General features: G+C 40.0%; 1 protein-coding gene across 8 annotated transcripts in view; it reads right to left on the reverse strand.

Annotated features, from left to right (window-relative positions):
* magi2a (membrane associated guanylate kinase, WW and PDZ domain containing 2a) overlaps positions 1–22,068 on the reverse strand; it is a 243,837-nt gene that overhangs the window by 81,714 nt on the left and 140,055 nt on the right. For 7 of the 8 annotated variants that reach the window (XM_046072262.1, XM_046072265.1, XM_046072264.1 and 4 more), the window contains 2 exons: positions 10,010–10,129; positions 1,540–1,755 (listed from right to left, as the gene is read on the reverse strand). In XM_046072262.1, the coding sequence (XP_045928218.1) occupies positions 1,540–1,755; positions 10,010–10,129 (336 nt within the window). The remainder of the gene's footprint in view (positions 1–1,539; positions 1,756–10,009; positions 10,130–22,068) is intronic. The other variant, XM_046072263.1, reaches the window with a different exon arrangement.

Below are 22,068 nucleotides of genomic sequence, written 5' to 3' on the forward strand. Positions count from 1 at the left end.
CTTTTAAATCACCTCTGGAATTCCAATTATATAAATTGCTTTTTACATATTTTTTTTTCACTTTTTTGTGAATGTGAAATGTATGCTCTTTTTTTGAATATAGCCTTAGCCTTTTTTACATGTCTCTTTTATTTTTTTATTTACTACCTTTTTACGTTTATCTAATTTTCTGCATTTAAATTATTCTTTAAAGCACTTTATCAACATTAAGAAAGGTGCCATAAACTGTTTAGAATGTTGTATTACTGTTACATATTCATCATAACCATCACTTTATGTTTTATTTTTTAGATTTACAGTAAATCTTGTTTTTAACAATTCTGTCTTCTTCTTTCTGTCTTTATCCTTTAAAGCACTTTGTAAACATAATGAAAGCTGCTGTATACAGTATATAAAGTTGTAGTGCTGTTACACATTTACCCACCTGTCATTTCATGTGTAATCTTTAAGTATTTTTAGAATGCATCTGGATATTCTTCATGATGTACATGCAATGCATGTATGGACCTTTCAAATAAAGAATCCTACCTTGTTTGAGCTCCTTGGGATAAGAAAACCAAAATCTCATCCTCTTACCAAACCTTCTTTCTCATACACAACCTTTAACAGTTCCTTAAAGGTTAAAGATATCCTTAAAGATATCCCTTAAAAATAGAAATAATATACAAAAGTAACTGCTGGCACTAACTAGGACCAGTGCCCGAACACCTTTGACGTTTGTGCTGTTCTGACTGCTGTGAGAGACTTGGCTGTCCTGAGGCCATAAAACCAGCTTAGAAAGTCACAGGACCAAAGCATGGTTTTGGATTTGGAATCACAAAAATCAAACTCATAAAGCCTCTTTTATGGTGGTCTTATGTGGTCATGGGATGCATTCAAAGGGTTTCTGTGTTTGGGTGTGTGAGCATATTTGGAAATCTGTACAAAGAAATGTCTTTCTCTATTATTTCAAGCAACCTCAGAGGTTTGGCCTTGTTGCGTGCTGTGTTAAATGTCACTTCTGCCTGTTTTTTAGGAAACAATACAACAACAATGTCCTTGTTTATTTTTAAAGAGCCTACAGGCTCCTGTTGAGTGTAAGAGCAAAATATGCGTATGCCCCATGGCTATCTAGACTTAGACAGTGCTCGATAATGATACCTAATGATTGATATCAAATTCTAGAGAGCAACGGCACTAATGCTTTAATCAGAAACAGTTTGGACTGCAGAGGTAATCACTGACTGTGAGAGTGAATTATAATTCACAGTTTACACATCAGGTCATTAAATTGCACATAAAGATATTTGTGTAACCAATTAAAAGTGATAATCTGCCATAAAATCATTTTCCAAGAAATCCATGTAAAAGCAATCTGTTACTGTGTCTCTGTTGCTAGGCAACCACTCTAAAAGAGCCAGTTGCTATGAGTTAAACAAGACTCAACGCCTGCAGATCAGCCTGACGTGGGGCGTGACCTCAAACCTAGCTGTCATGGCGAGACTTCGGGCTCAAGCGACCTCTGCCTCTGCGCCTGTGGAGGTCGTTGTCGGAGCTGACCTGGGGTGACAGCAACACCGTTCCCATTCACAATGGGTCTCTCCTCCTCCTCCTCCTCGGGGGGCTCGATGCTGGCTTTTTCCATGTTGCTAACCGACTTGTTACGTTTCCTCTTGCCCTCGGAGGTGGGTCTGGCGCCCGGCAGCAGCTGGTCCGTTACATTTAGCAGCAGAGCGCTGGGCTCGGCCGGAGGCTTTGGGGTACCGTAAAAGTTATCTAGAACAAAGAGGACGAAGAGTTAAGACAATTAGAACGAAGTCATTTTCATATGCTAAATGCTTGCTTGTTCTGTATACTAAAATCTTGTATTTTTCGCCATGCTAGCTGCATGTCTGGATGGATAACAATGTCAGTCTCGTGGTCGGTCGCCCCACCACTTTAGTTCAGACTGAAACATTTTGTTCAAATATTCATGGTCCACAGAAATCATAATCATAATGACTTTGGTGATCCTCTGACTTCTTCTCTAGTGCCACCATGTCAGGGCTGGCCCTGACAATGTTGGAGCCCTAGGTCCTAAATTGGTGCCCCCCCATGCCTAACCCTAAAAAGTCCACCTCAGGGGTTGTGGTCATCGCTCCCCTATCCTCAAGAATTGTTTTGAACGTTCAGCAGCCAAACTCACAATTTTAGCATGTAGAGATGAACAGCCAAGTCAGTAATCATGGTCAATAGTGGATAATTCAATGGTGTCAGGGACTCATCCCCCAGAAAATATTAAGCATTGAAGACTTCATTTCTTCCATTTTGGTGAAAATTTCTGCCTTTTGTGCCTCAATTTATGGTGGAACAGTCTTCATTTATGTAAAGGGAAACACAAAATTCAGACAGCAGGTGACAATTCAAAATATAAAAAATTAATAGAATATAATGAGGTAAGGTTTTCAGACATTCTGTAGCTATTGCTTTTAAATAGCCTATGTTTTCTCCTGTAGATCAGCTTTTCTAATTTAATAAAATCCCTGCTGAGTCAGCACCCATGCAGACATGATTCGGTCTTCCCTCCTCTTTTGTGTCTTTTGCATGGGGATGTACATGTGGTACCTTTTCAGCTCAAATAAGTTATTTTTAATTAAAGACATAAACTCCTGGACTTTAATACAAAAACCTGCTGTGCTCATGTTCAAAATTTTCTGCACATTCAGAATTTCTCCCACATTTGTGTTCGCTGATATGACTAGAAAAAAGACATAGGCTAATATTAAGAGTCATCATTTCATTAAAATTCATAACATGTTTTAAGTCTACCTGCACTAAGCTCAGCTGTGCATTTCTTATTGCTCCGCTGGAATTATCCGTTTAGATCGTTTAGATCGCATGTGAATCCGAAACCAACTGAATAAGACAAATCCACACACATTAAAGTATTATGCTTTTTGGCTTTTTCCCCTCTCCTTTATTGAGTTATATCTCTTTTTTGTGCATGTAACATGTTTGCAAAGTGAAAAAGCCCAAAGTCCAGCCCAAAGGGAGTTCCCATCTCCCACAGAAAGCTCTGCTCTGAACCGCTTGAAAACAGCTCGTTTGTAGTCCAGCCCTTCACTTCCAGCTAGTGGTTCAGGCACACCCTCAAACCAAGCTAGTCTGAGAGGAGGCCCTTTGGCTCGACTCGCCTTTGTTTGGTTTTCCATTGTAGAAATGTTGTACCTGTACCTGCTTCCAGGTACTCTTTTTGGTATCACCTCACCTCCGTTGAGGTTCCAAGCGAGCTGAGGGATACTAAAATGTAACGTGAAAACATGACAGACTATTCACTGCATCATCATTGCTGCACCAGACAGAGGCCAGCAACAGAAAGTTTTATATTTTACAGTTTTTGTATGTTATTTCATAACTAAATCCACTTCTGAGAAGTTTTGAGGTGAGAAATCAGCTGTGTAGATTTCGAATATTGACAGTTTTAGTGTTGAGGAGCTCTGTCTTTACATTCTGAGTAATGTTGAAACGTTTTAACTTAAAGAGAAAGCTGTGTGGATCGCTGGTGTGTGTGTCGCATTGAACAGTACGTCGCGGCAGTTGTGTGTGGCGTCGCTATGACAACAAGCTACGTTCTATCTCTGGGTACTATCTGCAAAGGAAAACGGAGCAGGGCCGAGTAGAGTCGAGTCTATCGATTTGCGCTATGGTAGCATTTTTCGGCAAGGCAGCATAGATCGTCAGAACACCGGCAACAGTTCAACGTTTAGTCCTGATGGTAAGATGTGGAACAATGATGTTGTGGACTGGTAGTAACTTATACCACCTGCTAGGTTACGGTCACAGTCTGAAGCAGCTTTGATTTGGATCACGCTACCTTGTTTCTTACGACCCGCCCTTCTCTGCTTCTGATTGGCTAGTAGTCCTTACCTGGGAACTGCGCACGTGCAACTCCCAACAAAGATTTTGTACAAGTAAGATGCATCACTCTGTAGCTCAAGAGCGGTGCGTACAACACATAGGGTGAAAAGAGGAGCTGCAGCAATGCGCAGTATGAGAAAAATATGGTGTTTTTTGAAAATTAATCCATGTAAACCTGTTCTGGTACAACCCCTAATTAAGATTTTGAACCTGAAAATGAGCATAGGTGGTATTATGCTCTTTTTCAGGTTCAAAATCTTAATTAGGGGTTGTACCAGAACAGGTTTACATGGATTTTAACATCAGCAGATCCGGTAAAGTGCAGCTCACAGTCCCAAACAGAGCAAGGCTGTGCCTCGGGTTTTAGATGTTTACATTGCAAAACTCTACACAATGACCTGACTCGCCACAACTGTCTGGACTCACAGCGTGAGGTGGACTTCATTACTATCACGGCGTACGCCGGTGTCAACAGCAGCTAGGCTGAGTTGATTTGCGCCAAGTTGAAAACCTTCTCTTGTGGCGCCACCTGACATTTTGCGCCCTAGGCAACCGCCTTTGTCGCCTATGCCACAGGCCGGTCCTGTGCCATGTGGATCAGAGTAGAACCTGACGGATATGTGATTTTTAAGACTGATACAGATTTTGATATCTGACGATTTCAAAATCTAATATTCCGATATTCTTTATTTCCCTTCTTTTTAGAAACACACAACATAAACCAAGATTATCCTAAACAATTGTTAGTGTATTTAGGACACCTCACCAAGATAACATGACATAATGCAGTTTAAAATTACACTTTTTTATTGTTATAAATAGCACTTTGAATAAAAGTACAGCTGATTGTGTCGGTTGATTGCTGTGTTTTGTGTTGGGTTTGTGGCTTCCAAACAGTGTGTTGCCAACAGGGGAGTTGCAGAGTGCCCTCTAGTAGACAAACTATAACAACAACAACAACACCACTCATAACATGATGGAAAGATCCATCTTTCGTCTCTTCTTTTAATTGTCTTTAATTATTTTAATTTATCGTCTGTTATTACACAGATACTGATTTATCTGCAATTAGCTCATAGCAAATATTGGGCTCTAGTTCAGAGGGAAATACCTAGGATTACTGTAAAATATGGTATTCATGGTCCCCAGAGAATTGAATATTAATCAATTGATGATCCCCTGACTTTTGGAAAAAAATTGAATTAAATCTTTTTAACAGCTATTGGGTAGAATGACATGACATTTTCTACGGATTCCTAGAGGATTTGTTGTAATAACTTTGGTGAGTCCATCACTTTTCATCTAGCGTAGTCAGTTTATCTATTACTTTGGTCACCAAGTACATGCAAAACTAATGACATTAAGCTATACTTCGACTGTAGTGCTAATTAGCAGTGTTACTCTTGTCTTATTTACTTTTCTCTGAGAGTGTAATACTTCAGCTTATGACAATCCCAAAAGGGAACAAGGATATACAATATTTTTTAATACAATATTTATTTCCATTACGTTTCAATAAAATAAACATAGCGATGAAGATAAATTCACTTCACATAAACAGAAAGAGACCAAGAAGTGAGTGAAAACAGTGAAGAAAGGGAGAGCAAAAATTTAGCAAAGAGGCCCACAGAGTAAAGCAAGCCAGAATGAGAATAAGTCGAAGGATGTTCGTGACACCACTGCACCAGTTACACGGAGGCTGAGGTGTTTTTTGCCCCTGACAAGCTGTTCCATGTCGAAGCCAGCTGATCCATGAACACACAAGCTGAGAGCTCACATCCTGTCTGACAATATTACAACAGCTATAAGATCTACACCAAGCAATGCATATGTGCAAACAAAGACAATTTGACACACACACACACACACACACACACACCCCTCATCGGGTACTTCCATCTTCTCCTCTGCAAATCAATGACTTATCAGAACATGCACGGATTTCCCTGGCATGTGATGTTTCTGCATGGCTTGGACTGAATAATCACTGTATTTCTACGTTTTGCTCTCTGGTCAGAATAAACTACCCAACATCTAGGAACTGCAGTATTTCACATGGCTCTGACTCAACATCCCCCTTCCTGTCTTCTACATTGATTTTATATTTTACTACCCTTCGGTTTGTCTGCTGACAGCAGGTCAGTCACCCTGACAGTCTCCATCAGTCATTGTTAAAATCTCATAACTTCATGTTTAGGTTACAGCTAGTGGCTGCTTACCAGCATCGGAGGCTACGGGGGAGGAGGGGGAGACACGGGAGAATTACTAAGCTTGTCTGTTAAACTCGAGAGGCGTCACTTTGTTTTATTTTCATTGGCCAACTTTTGAATTGAACCTCAGACTGAGTATTTTTTGAGGTTTTTGATGAAAGTTGGACTCCTAGAAGATTTGAACTGAGATAAGGACTCATTAATTGGTGGTTGAACTGTGGGTTGTATTGAGCGCTTACTGTATAACACAATGTGGTGAACTTAGTTTTTCTTGTGGTCTGTAGGTAGGCCGACCTGATGATATTAGATCATATTACTTAATGCCATGACTTGATTCACATTATCTTTCTATGTTATTAAAATTTTATACTTCTTCTCTACCGTTGCTCATAATATTAATTCATGCATCACCTAATTTCATCATAACACAGGCCTGGCCCACAAGAAAGAAAAGTGTATGTTTAATCTATCTAATATTGTATTGGTCAGTCTACACACTGATTTACTCTTTGTCCTTTCTGAATAATACAGAATGTAAAGAGCTTAAAAATTAATCACATACAAATATTGATTAAAAAAAAATACCAATTAGATTATTTTCCAAAATCGTTCAGCCCTACTGCGTGGAGGTAAATGGAAAATTGTGTTTTTTGCTGGTGAACCAACCTTTCAAATCAAAAGGTTACATGTTCCGCTGTGGATTAAGGAAGTAAAACATTTTCAAAACCCACTGAAATAACTGCAAAAGATTTTGTTGCCAAGCTGAATGTTAGACTGTCTCTTTTAACTTCTGGAAATTTGATATTTTGTAAGTTTTCACACAACAATAACTAGGTATTGTGCTTGAGACACCGATGCTGGAGTGACATGTCGAATCATGTTGGTCGTAAGTCTGAGAGATGTTCTTTTCTTTTAAAAGATCAGACACTACTTGCCTTTGAGGCTATTCTAAATCTGAGAGCGTGATAGAAAGTTGAAGAGATTGTCTTTACAGAATCAGTTCAGAGGACATCAGCCGCAGTTTGAGTCTTCAGTAGTTCTCACTAGGTTTGGTATTAGATTAGCAAATAGTAGCTATATCTATTCAGCTCCACTCAAATGTCCCTGGCAAAAATATAAGACATGAGAAGACGATGTGTGTGAAAATCCATGGAGATTATTCTAATGCACTGGGCTTGAGCATTAAAGACAAACTCCAACAGTGACTGCAGACAGTTTTGGGAACAGGAAGAATAGCCAGAGAGATTAAAAAAAACATCAGTTGGTGTCTCCTTCTGTGTTGGAAAAACCTATTGAAATATGTTCATGTTTTGGAAAACATGAAGGCTGCAATGAAAAATGGAGGAAAGTAGCTGTAAAAAGATTACTGGGACTGTTGGGATGAGAAGCCCCAAACCACAGACACAAATCCTGGAGCCTTAATGAGCTGAATATTTGCCTCTGAGAAGAAAGACGAAGTGATCCTAGTGCTCCTTGTGTGAACTCAAATAACATGCAGCATCAGAGAAACCTGGACTTTGAAGTTTGAGTAAGTGGTGGAATTGCTGTCACATCAGACAGCCGCACTGATTTCAGTCTAAAGTTCCGTCCTACATGCAGGTAAAACTAGAAAAAAGAAATCAAAAGAAGTCTCTCTTAACAAATTCCCCAAACTAATTCTTGGAAAGACGAAACATTCAAAAGAAATGCCAAAGCATGATTAGAATCACAACTTCCAAGCATTTAGAGTCAAGATTCGGAGAAAATGGAAAGCGTTATTTTGGGCTTCTAGGGTTCCAAATGCAAGCCCTTTTCATTGTTCTGCGTATTTCCCATACATGTGGCTCTATGGGTCATGCTAACTTGCCCTTGCCAGCTCTGTTATTTAGATTCAGGGAAATGAAGACTCACGCAAAACAATGTAATCAGGGCAAGCTGTGCAAACCCTCTACAGCTTTCCACGTTGAAATATTCTAGAATTTCCCTTTAATATTTGACAGTTTTTGAAGAATCTGTTTTTTTCTCATAAATACATTATACAAACAAACATTTATGATAAGCATACCTTGAATTTGGTTACTGAAGGATTGTGACCAAGTTACTGTATGAACTGAGCAGTGCTTTTCACAGTTGAAAAGTAAACTTGTCTGTGCTTTATGCTGCACAAACTCAATTACCTTACCTTGGCATATCTTAAGCATTTCTGTACAAGGAATTCCGTGCAGATATTGATATATCTGCAATGAACAAATATCAATTATTATATTAGCTCAGCTGATTGTTTGGGCTCTATATATAATATCAGGTGACTTGGCTGTCCAAGGCCAAGGGGCAACTCTCCCAGTGTAATCATCAGTAGAAACGATAGGCAACTGTATTAGAAAATATCTGGTTCTTAGGTCAAAAGTTGTAAGACTGAGTACATACACATCTAAAAATGATTTGGTACGAAAACATCCAATCACTAAGCTTTAAATTCTGTTTAGTGCTAAGAGCTCAAGTTTAAAATTACACCCTTCCCTTTTGGATTTAAGTCATGTGACATCACGCGAATTCAGCTACTATGGTTCTGTGTTTTGTCTCTGACTACAACAATGAAATTTTCTGAATTTGCTACAGAGTAATGTTCTGAATGGCTTTCTATAGCAAGCTCATGGGTATTATAGTATTTACGGCAGGACTCTCTAACTTCCCTCCCAGGGTCCAAATGCAGCCCATGAGACAATTGGGGGCCCCCCACATGTTTAGGAGTTATTGTTAAATCCAACATGCAAATTATGATTTTTTCAGAGTAATCACTTAATTTTATAGCATGGATGTAAAATGTGTGCAACTCGTCAACGCCAAATATGACTACTACCTGTTCTTACATGACAGAACAGTATGCGAGGTACTAGGGAGAGAAGAGGGAGTTAGACGTTTACCAGCTTTGGAGTGTATATAGTTTGAAAAGTATTGTTTAAAACGTAATTAAGTGGCTCCCCTAGGAGAGAACAACCCCGCCAGTGCCCTCCAGGTAATATGACTCTAAGACCCCTGATTTAGAGCCATACCAAACTGATGAAAATAACATGAATTCTCAGACATGAAGCTGAAAGAATTTAAACTTTTGTGCTTTACAATAACAAATCAAACTGTCCTTCTGCTTTAACAGCAAGCTGATCCTCTGTACAGCCTTCCTTTTAAATTTCACCCCTTATCCCTTCCTTCCACATCTAATTGGTCATTAAATTATTAAAATATCTAAAACGCTGACTGAGTGACCACGCAGACGGATTCTCCCAATCCCAGCGGAAGGTGGCTCCCATCACTCAAAGGATCTAACATTGCTTCTGGCAACTGACCGTTAAATTGGCCATCTGCAATTCTTTTCTCCTTCCTGTAGTGGTGGCAGGCGGGAGAGAGGAAAGTTAGCTGCTATGTGTTATCTATATAATGGCAGTGGTCTCCTGAGAGTTGGAGGTGGCATGGCAGACCAGGGGCTGCATTTTCCGAGTGGTTTAAAATCCAAGCCTCGGGCCTGTCTGACCACAGGAGAGAGAGTATAGATAGTGTCTGTTTGTTTTGATTAAGCAACTGAAAAGCCACTGCAGCTCAGGCTCAAGAACTGAACCAAGAGAGAGCCAACGTGAAGGTACTGCATGCGTGTGCGCTGGCTTCTCTTGATTCAGAATTTACAGAAGATTCCTTTCAGTGTCCTACGTGACTGATGACATGCCGCGAAGCCGAAAGATAGATAGATGGATAGAAGGATACTTGTGAGTGTTTGTGCAGTGCGTGGACATGGATTGATGAGACCCGTCTCAGCATTTATTCAAACCGCTGTCACTCACACAGGGGAAAATGCCTGCGGTGCCACATCGCAGTTTAAGTTCCACAGAAAATTTGAAATATCACAAAGAGGACTGACGGCAATCACAAGCGTGACTTAACTAAATCCTTACCTTCATATGTTCCGCTCTCTAGCAGGGCTCCACTTTTCTCCAATTCCATAAACCGGTCAACAGTCACAAAATTATAATCCACCCCCGGGACCTCTCCTTCCTTGGGCTGCCTGGTTGTGCCTGTAGGAGATAAGCGAGAAGACTTAGAGCCGCTAGAGCTGTGAATGCCCCATCACTGCTGAATGAGAAAGGACTTAAAGTAGAGTGTTTAAGAAAAGATCAGAACATGCAAGAGCTGAAACATGCTGACCCTGACCCAGCTCTACTCATTAAGTGCCCTCTTTATTCCTTTTTGTCCCTTTCCTTCTTGCACAGCTGAGACTGAATAGTTGAGCAGTGTGCTCTCCGGGGGAGGAGTGGCAAGGTACATTTCAGGAGCTAAGTGATGCAATTTGGAGACCAAGAGGAGAAATCAAGTCAATTTGCATGGAGCTGACGGCACGTCGAGTGCTCTCTGACAGGAGCTGCAGTTCTGCCAACTGACTGCAGGTGATGAAAATATTTTTCCCTGTAACAGTAGCATTTTAAATCAACTTCACTGACACAACGTTCAAATCTCCTCCGAAAACAAAGTGTGTCAAAGTATGTATGATGTTAAACTGTGGTACAAAGGACTTACTAAATACTTCCTCATCATCTTGTTCTAATTATACTTGTTAAAACTGATCCCGGCTGTGATAACAAGCAGGCTCTCTACCCCTGAGGTGCTGAATGGGTTTTCACATCTGAGGGAGGGTTGTTCACACTAAAAGAGAAGCCCGTAAAACACACTTGTTGGACCCTCACTACAGCTTATAAAGTATCCAACTGTGTGTAACAAACTGAACAGGGGAACAGCTGTGCCACTGATCACCCTGGTAGGTGGTGTGGGGCGATTTGACTTTAAAAAGGTTAACTGACATCACTCCAGCATCACTACACAAGGTTGGAACAATGCCTTTGAAGAGGTGATGTGCTGTGCAGTCGTGGGCCAGGAAGAGGAATATGCAGGATTCAATTTCTCCCAAACACTGATTACCAAACTTTTAATTACACAAAGAGAACTAATCAAATAAATGAGCTGTTCTTGAATCTCACTTATGGGTAAATGGGTACTCTTAAGGGCTGGTTGTGCAAGAAAAAGAATTGGTATGTACAATGTGTTGTCCAACCATGTTGGAAGACAAAAGCTGTTTCGAACAGCAACACACACAAGTGGGAACTCAGAGAGGGATGACTGGATAATTGTTCAACCTTTCTCCTACCATAGCATTCATGGTGTTGCACTCATTTGTACATGCAAAAAGTGACAAAGTAGTGATGTGAAGAAAAAAGGAGAGCTTAAGCCTAAGTTCAAACGCTATGTGAAGTGGATTGTCGGTTTCAGAAAGTTACATAAATGGTTAGTGGGTGGGGCCTGTGGATAGGTGTACATATAATAGGGACTGCAGCGGTTGAACTCTAGTTAACTAAAACATCAAACTGGAACCTGCTGACTGAGTAATTTGTAAGAGCTTATAAAAACAAATGAGCAGCAGGAACACTGTTATTTGCTGGGTGAAAAAAAAGTAAAATGTATGTGTGTGTGTTTGTGTTGCACCTCCAGTGGAGTTTCTTGATTGTGCCTGTCTGCATGGGGGCTTGTGTACCCGTCAGATTAGCCTGCCTCACAGGCAGAGCTACTGACTGAGCAGCACACACACACACACACATTTCAAAGAGGACCTTTGATGTTGCAGAACTATATTTAGCAGCATCTTCTGGTGGGGACTTCTCTCGGGTGACAATTTCTAAAAGGAGGCAACCACAATGCCTCTCGCTTTTCAGTCCTTTGTATATGGGTCACGGTCTTGCGGTGCAAATCAGCGATTCTCAAAATATAGCAACCCCTCTGAAGTGCAACAATAATGATTGTGGATATTTTTAGGATGGTATATAATCATTATTTACAATGCCTTGATCACAGAAAATTGAGAAACTAATTAAGGTTAAATACTGCATCTATCATTTTGTCAGCCTACGGGAGCTTGGATTCTCAAAACCCCTCTGGTGTGTTTCTGGAGTGTGGGAAGCACACTATAAAAATAGGTATTGTTTTATTTGAACAGACATCCTTCCTATCTCTCAGGTTCATATTTAGTTGGGAGACAAAATGAGGCAGAGAAATAAAAAAAAATGATATACAGATCTCAAAAGATAAACTAGATCTTATTCAGTATTAAGCTGGCTTTACAATCGTGTGTGAGGGAATTATGGTATAGCAATTGAGCCAATGCCTGCTGGAGCAATTCCACAAAAAAGGAACTACATTAGGGCTATAGTGGCTACACAGAACTGTGATTGGACAGCTTGGACTGTTTGTGTTTTCTCATGTAAGACTAGACTTAGACTGTTGATAGGGAAGAAAATATCCAGCAAGCTGGGGAATTGCTCAATAATCCTCTCATTTTCAGTAACACTAGACATACAGTAAACACTGAAGCATGCATTAAAAAGCAAGGGATTCACTGATATTTAGAACACACATACATGCATACATATAAATAAGCAGTTTTAAGCTTTGGTTTTACTTTTAGACCATCATAAGGATCAGGTAAAGGTGTCTGGAAATGACAGCTAATTAATCACAGGTGTGTCACAGGCCTAAAGTCTTTGTAAAATCAAACATAAATAATATATAATAATATATAATGAATATGGTGAATATTTTCATAATCTGAAACCCAATTTTCTATTTGCTGGTATTTATTCTGTTATAGTCATTAAATGTATTTTCACTCATTAGTTACCTTCAGTACCGTAGCTTGCATTGTCAGTAGCGGAGTTCGCCATTTCCATGTTGGATTCAAATTACAAGCATATGGAATCCCCGGGAATTACCTAGTCACGCACTTGGTAAAATTTGAAAGACATGAACCATCTCTTGCAAATGCCTATGTGTCACTAAATGACATAATCCAGCTGAGCATTACTGCTGGTCTCCAGCATTTTGAAGTGGACGCATATTGGTGTCACTACACATGCTGACTGCATGGCTGATAAATAAAACAGAGTCGCTGCCCAAAGCCGTTGTTTTAAACTGAACTCTGGGACGACCAGTGTCACCAAATCAAACAGAAATAAAATCTTTTGGCAATTCTACTTTATTAAAGTAAATAAGAGGATGTCCCTCTTCTTAAAGAAGCAGTCCTTGCCTATTATTGTATGTTAACTTCAGCTATTAATGATTTCATGACAATAATTTTGTTCTTAGCAGGTGAGTAGATAAAGCAAACAATCCCATTTTCACTCTACATCACAAAGTAAATAAAATTTGGAGCACATTATACAATTAAAGCATGACATGGTTGAAATCCAACACTAAACTATATTTTAAATCCTGCACTAAAGGCATCATCTGCCATGTGTCAAACTGAAGTATAAATCTTCCTTTAAACTTTACTGCTGCTTCTAGCAGTCTCTAAAGACAACACATAGATCATGACAATGAAAAGTGAAGAAGTGAATAAAAGGTCATTTGTCCCATTTTGGAACTTTGCAGAAAATATTCATGGGAGTCGTTTCTTCTCTTGTGATGTAAGACAACAAACAAGACAGAAAAAGGGTACAGGGAGCGATGATAATGGCTATTGAGATTGTGGTAGTAGGAGTACGAGGCAAGCCCGGGCAGAAACAGAGATGTATGAAGAGAGGCGGCATGTGTAATGGATGAGAGAGCTCAAGTTGTAGCGTGGGTTGAGGTTCTTGTAGCCTACAGCCACCCTGCAATTCTCCAGTACGTCCTTGAGCCAGATTCAACTCCACAACCACAGGCCACAAGTCCAACTCTCACTTATGCAGCTAAGCACCATTATAGGATGCCCCAGTCACAGCCAACACCTGCAGTGGTTTCATACCGGTACTAGTGCTCGTACAGAATACATTAACATCGCTCTAAGCTATCCCTATGTTAATAAAACACACTGTATTAAATGCATGACCTCTATGTGTGTCTTCACATTTGCACATTGCACAGTAAAAACACTACAACCTGAGCACAATTTGAACCTGACATAACTGTAGGCAATATGAAAAGGCTCAACAGGGACCCAGACAATCTCTAGAAAGAGGAACCATCAGCCTCTATTTGAAACAAAGGATTTATATCCAGAGAATATCCCGAAGCTTCACAAAGACAGACTGTACTGTGTATTCATGACAGAGAGTCAAAGCACGTGTAAAGATCCTGAGGAAATGATTATGCCATAACCACAAACTAATTATTTCCATACAATTAAGAAGCAAAACAATCAAAACAAAAAGAAAGGAAGTAACACTTCACGTACTTTTGTCTCTTTGTTTTACGCTGAATGTGAACAGTAGAACTTGTAGTGTAATGTCCTGTTGCTGAATCTAGATCTAATATCGAGAGACATTATGCAAGAGCACTTTCACAGGCTGAAAGGTAAGTGTTTGGCATTTGAGGGTGAAAATTAAGAAAGCGAGAATCTGAGGGAGAAATGGATATGAATGTCCTGAGGTATGGACAAACGTGACACCTTCTCTGTCTCAGAACCTGGAGCAACTGAATCTGACCAGAACAGTCTGAGTTGAACATATTAACTCCACAAGAAACTGAAAATCTGGATTTTCTACCTAGGGAGGTGTTAACTGTGTTGTTGGGTTTGCCCTAAAGGTCCCTGAAATGTAGGTCCACCACATCCGTTCAGACTGAAATATGTCAAATATGTCAACTATGAAATGGATTGCCATTAAATGTTGTACAGACATTCATGGTCCTCAGAGAATGAAATCTACTGACTGATCCCCTGACTTGCTGCATTCCTATCAGCCTCAGCTGTGTTTAGGGCCAATCAGCATATGTTAGCATGCTTAAATGGTAAACTAAGATGGTGAACAAGATTGACAGTTTACCCGCTGAACAAGAGCACGTTAGTATTGTCATTATGAGCATCTTAGCATGCAACCTCACAGAGCTGCTGGCATGGCTTGAACACGGAAACTGCTCACTCCTGGTAGTCGCCTGTCATATGTGACTAACAGGTGAATTAATTAGCTACACCTGCTGACCTCTGTGTGGCATTGAGCTGGGGGTGGAATATTACAGTACAGAAGATGTGGTATATTTGTCTTCTATGTGTGAAAAATACACATTTCTATTTTTATTGTTAGAATTTAGAAGGGCTAAGTGACAGATTACTGTTTTCCCTAATGTAGTGACTATTGTTGGCAGTTATAGTATACTTGAATTAATGAAACAACTACAGCACCACACATATTTTAGTGTTATTGCTGTCGCTTTGGGTGGACATTAATGTTAAGCAGCTTGCTGGCATTGCTAAATGAATCCGTCTTTTCCTCAGGGTTAAACACAAATCAAAACTGAGTCTCAGGTTTGTGTGCATTAAGGTTAAAGTCCCCACTGGGATATAAAAACATGAAACACAAACACTCACACACACACACACACACACACACACAGCAAAATACAGGGCTTGGTTGCCATTCACTGAGTGCTTGTCCTTAATTTAGTGCAGTATATCTGAATATTGCTTTATTTCTATGTGTTGTATGAAGAAATATGTCGTCTGAAAACAGCCACAGTAAGGTGATAGATTTCAACAAAGAACGATGCTGTATTCATCCATTTACGGCATCGTCTTTGCTAAAGTTTCTCCTCTCCTCTCTGTTCTTTCCGTCTTCCCTCTTGTTTCCTTCATCTTCTACTCTACACAAATTTTTAACGCACAAAGTAATAGCAACTTCATCCAGCTATTGAGATGCAGTGCCCTCTGCACAGCGTCAGTTGTGTCAAATCTGACTCATCTGGTTGGATTTATATTTCACTTTAAAGTTAGAAGAGTAAGTGCCCTTAAGATTTTGTGCATTTGGTATATTACAGCAGCTGCCGTACAACCAGAGGGAGAACTCCATCTTTATTATGTTTCTGATGAAGTGGAAACCCTATCAAGTAGAGGTGCATTAGACTTGGTTGTGTGTCATACAGCTTTTAAAACATACAGTATATTGTAACAAGGGTAAAACTGGGGTCAGGGGCTAGAAACGGGATCAGCTAGCTTCCAGCCTCCAGCAGTGTTCACCATCCCCTTTTGTACTGTTATAACAGGCCTGTGTTGTGAATAATTGCCCCAGGCCGGACGTATAAGGCTGCCCTGCCCTTTTTACGTCCTAAACCCTCTGTTATGACTGGCCAGGACAGTGTCAGCATTGCCTATTGTAACCACCCTAATCTAGCCATTAGCCAATTAGGAAGTGACGGGCAGCCGTAATGCCCTTGCATTAGAGGGATGGATTAGTTTTCCATTCAGCGCCTGCCTGCCGCCTCTGGGCAAATGGACTGATGGAGGACAGCGAACTGCTGCAACGCGCCACCAAAAGCTGCTTTCACTGCACTTTACCTTCATCGACAGCAAGTTTGGCGATGTGCTTATTCACTATTTTCACTGATGAATCAGCGCAGGGTCTTAATCAACAGTGATTACATATCATTTAAGCAGTAATAAAGTCTATTGAGCAGGGAGTGCAGAGGAGGCCTCTGTTTTCACTGAGCTGATGATGAAAGTTAATATCACTGCTTTGCAGTGTAATCATATTGACTGGGAATGTTTTGGTTCCACACAGATGCAGAACCCCACTCTTGGTTCTTGACCAAAGATCAGTATTTTTTTCTCTTCTACCCCACTTAATGAGATTTCAGGTTCATTCAAGTTCAGTGAGAATGACTCTGTGTTGCTCTCCTGCTTATTGACAGCCAGTAATGTGGGATAGATTGGAGAAAGCCAGGCACTGAACCACACTCCCCTGTCTGTTGGCCCTCTGCCGCCCTCCCCTGAATTCCATTAATAGCTCTGCCCTTCAGGAGGTGCTGGGTGGACCGCCCATAACACAGCGAGGGATATTGATGACTGTATCCGCCCCCAAGGAGAAAAGAGGAAGAGAGAACTGAGTGGAGAGGGCTAATAAAGAGGTGGGAAAAGGGGAATACATAGGGACAATCCTCATGGAGGCCAGTATTTTAAAAGTTAAACATTAATCTTCTGGCCTGTTCACATTCTCTACAATGTAATGAAACAGCTATGTAAGGTTCATATATCACCATTTTAAAATCTGCAATTTCCTTAGCACAATATTTGCAGTGTCATCTAAATAATTTATTTAAATGGATATTTAGGAGACAAACGAGCACAAATAAGGTGGAAAAATTATATGAGAAGTGCTTACATCTTTCCGAAGATTTAACAAATCATTTTTATTTGTTTCCTAAATGATCCCTTGGGTTTTTGTTCTCTGCAAAACACTTTGCATGATATTCCCTGTTTCTTGTTGCTTGTCAACTCACAGTTGCAAAGCTCGATGCCTCACAAATTCAGCAATGCTACTTCTTGTTCTACCAAAACCTCACAAAGGGCAGTTTCCAAACTGAAAAAATATTGCTCTCACATATCCAAAAGAGCATTTCCTGTTTGAATCCTATTGAAAGAAAATTCATATACAATATTTTTACAGTAAGTTGCACATATGTTAAAAGCCAAATCACAGTAACACTGTTAATGTAATCTCATGTAAGAAGATCAAGGAGGGCTGCTTGAAATCTAATTTATTCAATCACATGTGAAGCTGGAGCAGAAGCCTCAAATCCTAACCAAACTACATCAAGTATGAACAGGTTGTAGCACCTGATAATGTAATAACCTGTCAAAATGTAATAAAGCTTCCCTGTAAATGGGCTTAAGTTCTCACATTATGTTTTCAGCAGATTTGACATTAGAATTAACAGTTTAACAACTTGTATGAATAAATATTTTTTTTCTTACCAAAACACACTGTATGTATCTGAGATGTATCTGAGAACAAACACACTGAATGCATTTCCTTTCTCATAACACATTTGCAAAGCCGATTTTTTTGGGTTTGCATTGTTTACATCCATGTTTGCAGCTTGCAGTCTTCTTCTTCCCTGCCTTTGTTAGTATTGCTGCATTTTTTAGCACATTTCTTCCACTGACTGTCAATCAGTAGGGTGGCAAAAAACTGTCAGCAGAAATGTGTATCAAAGCGCTGCATACTCATGATACAAATTAAATGAAAACACTCAACAAAACATTGATCCATAATGCTCCTAAAGTCGAAAAACTCTGCAAACTACCTCTACTACATAATCAGAATATACAGGGAGCTGACATGTCTATTAATGCAAAAATGACTCAAAAGAATTGAGAATTCAGCATCACCCAGGCAAAAGGTGTGTAAAAGTGCAACTGAGGCTAAGGCTGAGTGATTTGTTGTTACAAGTTCTCACTAGAAAGTGAGGTTGTGACATAAGGTTAAAGCCATTTCAAGATTCCCTGTATAATTAGGTTTGGGAGAAGGCTGCTAAATTGACTCATGATTGAAGCCAAAACGGTTAGTCAAGCCAAAGAAAATGAATCACAGACTATTTATATAATCGATTACTCCTTGAAATCTGTTTTTGAGCAAAACTGCCGTACATTCGTTTTCTTTGAGAATTTTCTGCTTTTCGTTGTCATTTGTGAGTGAATATTTTGGGGTCTTGTTGTTCAAACATAACAAGACATTTTTTTTTTTTTAACATGTTACAGATCAACTATTATACTAACTAACTATTTGAGAAAATAAATGGTTAACAGTCAGTAATTACACCTTAATCTTAAACTGTTGATGCTGTTTGAATACCAAGTCCCCAGCTCAGTGCAGATGTCCATGACAGTGACAGATCACCTTGTCATTGCAAAGAGCTCTCTGTATTGATTAAATGCTGTATCAAACACACATGGTAGTGAATCCCAATAGTTGGCAAAAACAAGTAAGCCTGACATTCATTCAGGATGTAACTCAAGTATCTGCAGGCCTATCCCACACATGACACAGTTTGCAGCCAAGATATATATACACAGTGTAAAAACAACCTACCCCTACACAGGGATGTCATCATATCTGTTATCATTGAGAATTGAATCAGAGCTCCTCTATCCTTCTTTCTGTCTCTTTCGTGGGAAGATGTGAATGGCTCCTTTCATCACATCTCAAGCTCCCTCTATTTCATTTTGCTCCTCCAGCATGCCACAGACCTTTGGTCTTGCTCCACATCTCAACTTCCATGGGAATTAAAAGCCATCATGTTTGCAGGGGAGGTTGAAATGAAAAAAATAATAAGAAAAAAAAGGCACGCACCCTAATAATTCAGAGCTGTGGAGGAGACTCTTGACAGGCAGCAGGTGAGTGACCAACTTTAATCTGTAGAGAGCCCAAAAAATATGAGAAAACACAAGGAGGTCGTTTCATTTTCTCAGCAGCTACTCCAATTTTTCTTCAGAGAGGACCGGTGCACCGCAGCAGACATTCACATGCGCACACACACACACAGCCGACAACGGGCAGGTACAAAGAGAGAGGAAGAGGGAAGAGAAAGAGAGGGCAGAGATATAGAGAGATTAAGGGAAAGCTGATGTCATCCGTTTGGATATGTGGCCCTGGGCTGGGTGTTTTTGAGTGTGTGCAGTGATCAGGGATGCGAACGTACTGCTTTGTCAGCCTAATCCCACCATCCAGGGCCACTCTGGCTCGAGCACACTACCACCCAATGACACAATCTGTTTGTCAGGATGGCTCGCACCGTTTTTATACATTTATAATGCCCCATCACGCCTGTTTATAGCCCGAAGGCTCAGACTGCCCATTCTACCAGAACAACAACCTGACGTGTATCCCATCAACCCACATTTCAACGATGCTCTCAATCCAACACCATCCATCCTCCCAGTCCTCCAATGTTCAACAGCATGCAAGCATCAGGAGAGCCAATTTGTGTGTTTCCAGTAACGTCTTCGGGTCAAGCAACAGATTTGAACCGACAGCCCTGTGGGTCAGAGAGGCTGGAATAATCTTCACACTCCACACGGTGGCAATCATCTCATACTGAGACCTTTTGGCCCTTTAATACCAGAAGCTAAGATATCGGATACTGCCATCACCTCTGCCCCTTTCCTGCTATTGGACCTACTGTAGTTCTGGATGTGTGTGTGTGTGTGTGTGTGTGTGTGTGTGTGTGTGTGTGTGTGTGTGTGTGTGTGTATGAAATGTGTGTAAAAGCACTCTGAAAGCTTTACCTCATCTGTTAGAGAGTCAGGAGACCTCGATTACGGCTACAGGATTATGCCACTATTCCTATTTAGTTTATTTACAGACTCATTGTATTGTCACTAAAATGTTTTGGCTTGGCAATTAAGTTTCATTTTAAAGAATAACTGAAAAGCAGTGTTTTGCTGTCCTCTCTGGTTTAAAGCCCATTTAACCTCTGATCACACCCAGCATCAGCAGATGTTATAGCACTGAAGATCAGCAAAAAACAAGTTTCTGATAGTTTGTTCTTTTTGCCCCAGCCAATCAGTTGCCATTATTGGCCATATTTCATGAATGTAGCTGGGAAGCATGAAAGATCATATCCCCATTCTTAATCCTGCTTACAAACTCTGATTGGTTCATTGTTTCTTTTCTTGGCCATCAACGAGCTAAATCCAGATCAGTTTGAACTGATGGACAAATAGGAGATGTATGCTGTGATTCTTGCAAAGCTTAAAAAAAAGCTTGGGTGTAGTCCATATCTACAAAGGTTTTCCATCAATATTACATCTGAGCAATGCTGCAACATGAAACGTTTGAATTAGCCAATAAGTGTTTGCACTGTAACCATGGAGACAACCACCAACTATATTTCTATATATGTTCGAAATTTGACAATTATGAGGCAACATATGAAGTTTTTTAGGTGAACCTTCACCTCAATGGAAACAGGAAATCAGTGGAAAGAAAATCAGAGCAGATTGTAGGAATATGTGTACATACTGGGCATTCCAATGTGATTGAATTATGACTCTAAGAGAAGGTGCAATTTTGATTGTGACTGTTAAAGGCTAACAGTGACTCCAATTAAGGGCACATAAATCTGAGTAGTGGTTTGTGAGTAAAAAGACCAAAAACTGTCATGGTTCTGTTTTTTCTGGCTGCGTTTGGTATTTCCTGCTGTTGGTAAGTTATTCCTTTTGTGTCTTGGTGCTTTTCACTTCCTGTCTCTGTGTTTTTTGTCTCTATTACTTTGGTATATTTCTCTCCTCTCGTTTCTGTTCACTTCCCTTTCTGGTCTGCTTATTTTTCAACTGATTAGATTTTACTCTTCTCTGATTGTTTCGGCTGTGCCTCGTTTATCACCTCCCTCTTGTGTATCTAAGTTTGCGTCTTCTCATTTTTTGGTGTTGATTCGTCATCCTTCGTTGTCTGGTCAAGCATCCCAGCCTTTCCTTCATGGATTACCTGTGCATTATTTCTGGATCTTTTGGATTTGTTTTACTTGTTAGATAGTTCATATCATCAAATTTTTAAGTTTTCATCACTCACCAATAAAGGCCATAAACTGTACCTGTTCTGCATGTGAGTTCTGCACTTAGGTCCAAATCCCCTGTTTCCTGTGTGTGAGCTAGAGTGACAAAAGGACCTGTATTTCTCTCTCAAGCCCTGGTCTGTCGAAAGAAGCTTCCCCTGCATTGCAATTAAACTGACATTGAGGAGCATGACCTCGGCTAGTTAAAAAGATTTTCACTGCAGCCTTCATTTTCTTACTAGAAGTGGTGTTTGGATGCACTGTGTTGACACACTGTGACTTCTAATGGTGGCACTTGTGATAAATGAATGAATAAAAATTCATGTATCAAAACTGTCACTTGAAAGAACAAGCCTTCATTGTGTTGTCAGTGTTGCATTCAGGGCCTCAGGGGTTTTTCATGCTCAACTAAAATTCCCTCCAAAGTTGTGAAAATGATTTTAAAAGTATATAAGCTAATATCATGAATAATAATAAAAAAAATAAAAATAAATGACAATGGCAAATAATTCATGAATTCTTCCTTCCTGTTACTTGCTCAAAGTAAAAAGGGGAAAAAGTGTTCCTGTAAGCTTCCAGAGAAACGTGCTACACTCAGAGTAAACAATGATTTGTGGAAAATGTTTCCATAAATAATAATGAAGGTTGTGTTTAAATAGACTTG

This window comes from Micropterus dolomieu, linkage group LG16 (genome assembly GCF_021292245.1).
Source record: "Micropterus dolomieu isolate WLL.071019.BEF.003 ecotype Adirondacks linkage group LG16, ASM2129224v1, whole genome shotgun sequence".
Classification (NCBI taxonomy): Eukaryota; Metazoa; Chordata; class Actinopteri; order Centrarchiformes; family Centrarchidae; genus Micropterus; species Micropterus dolomieu.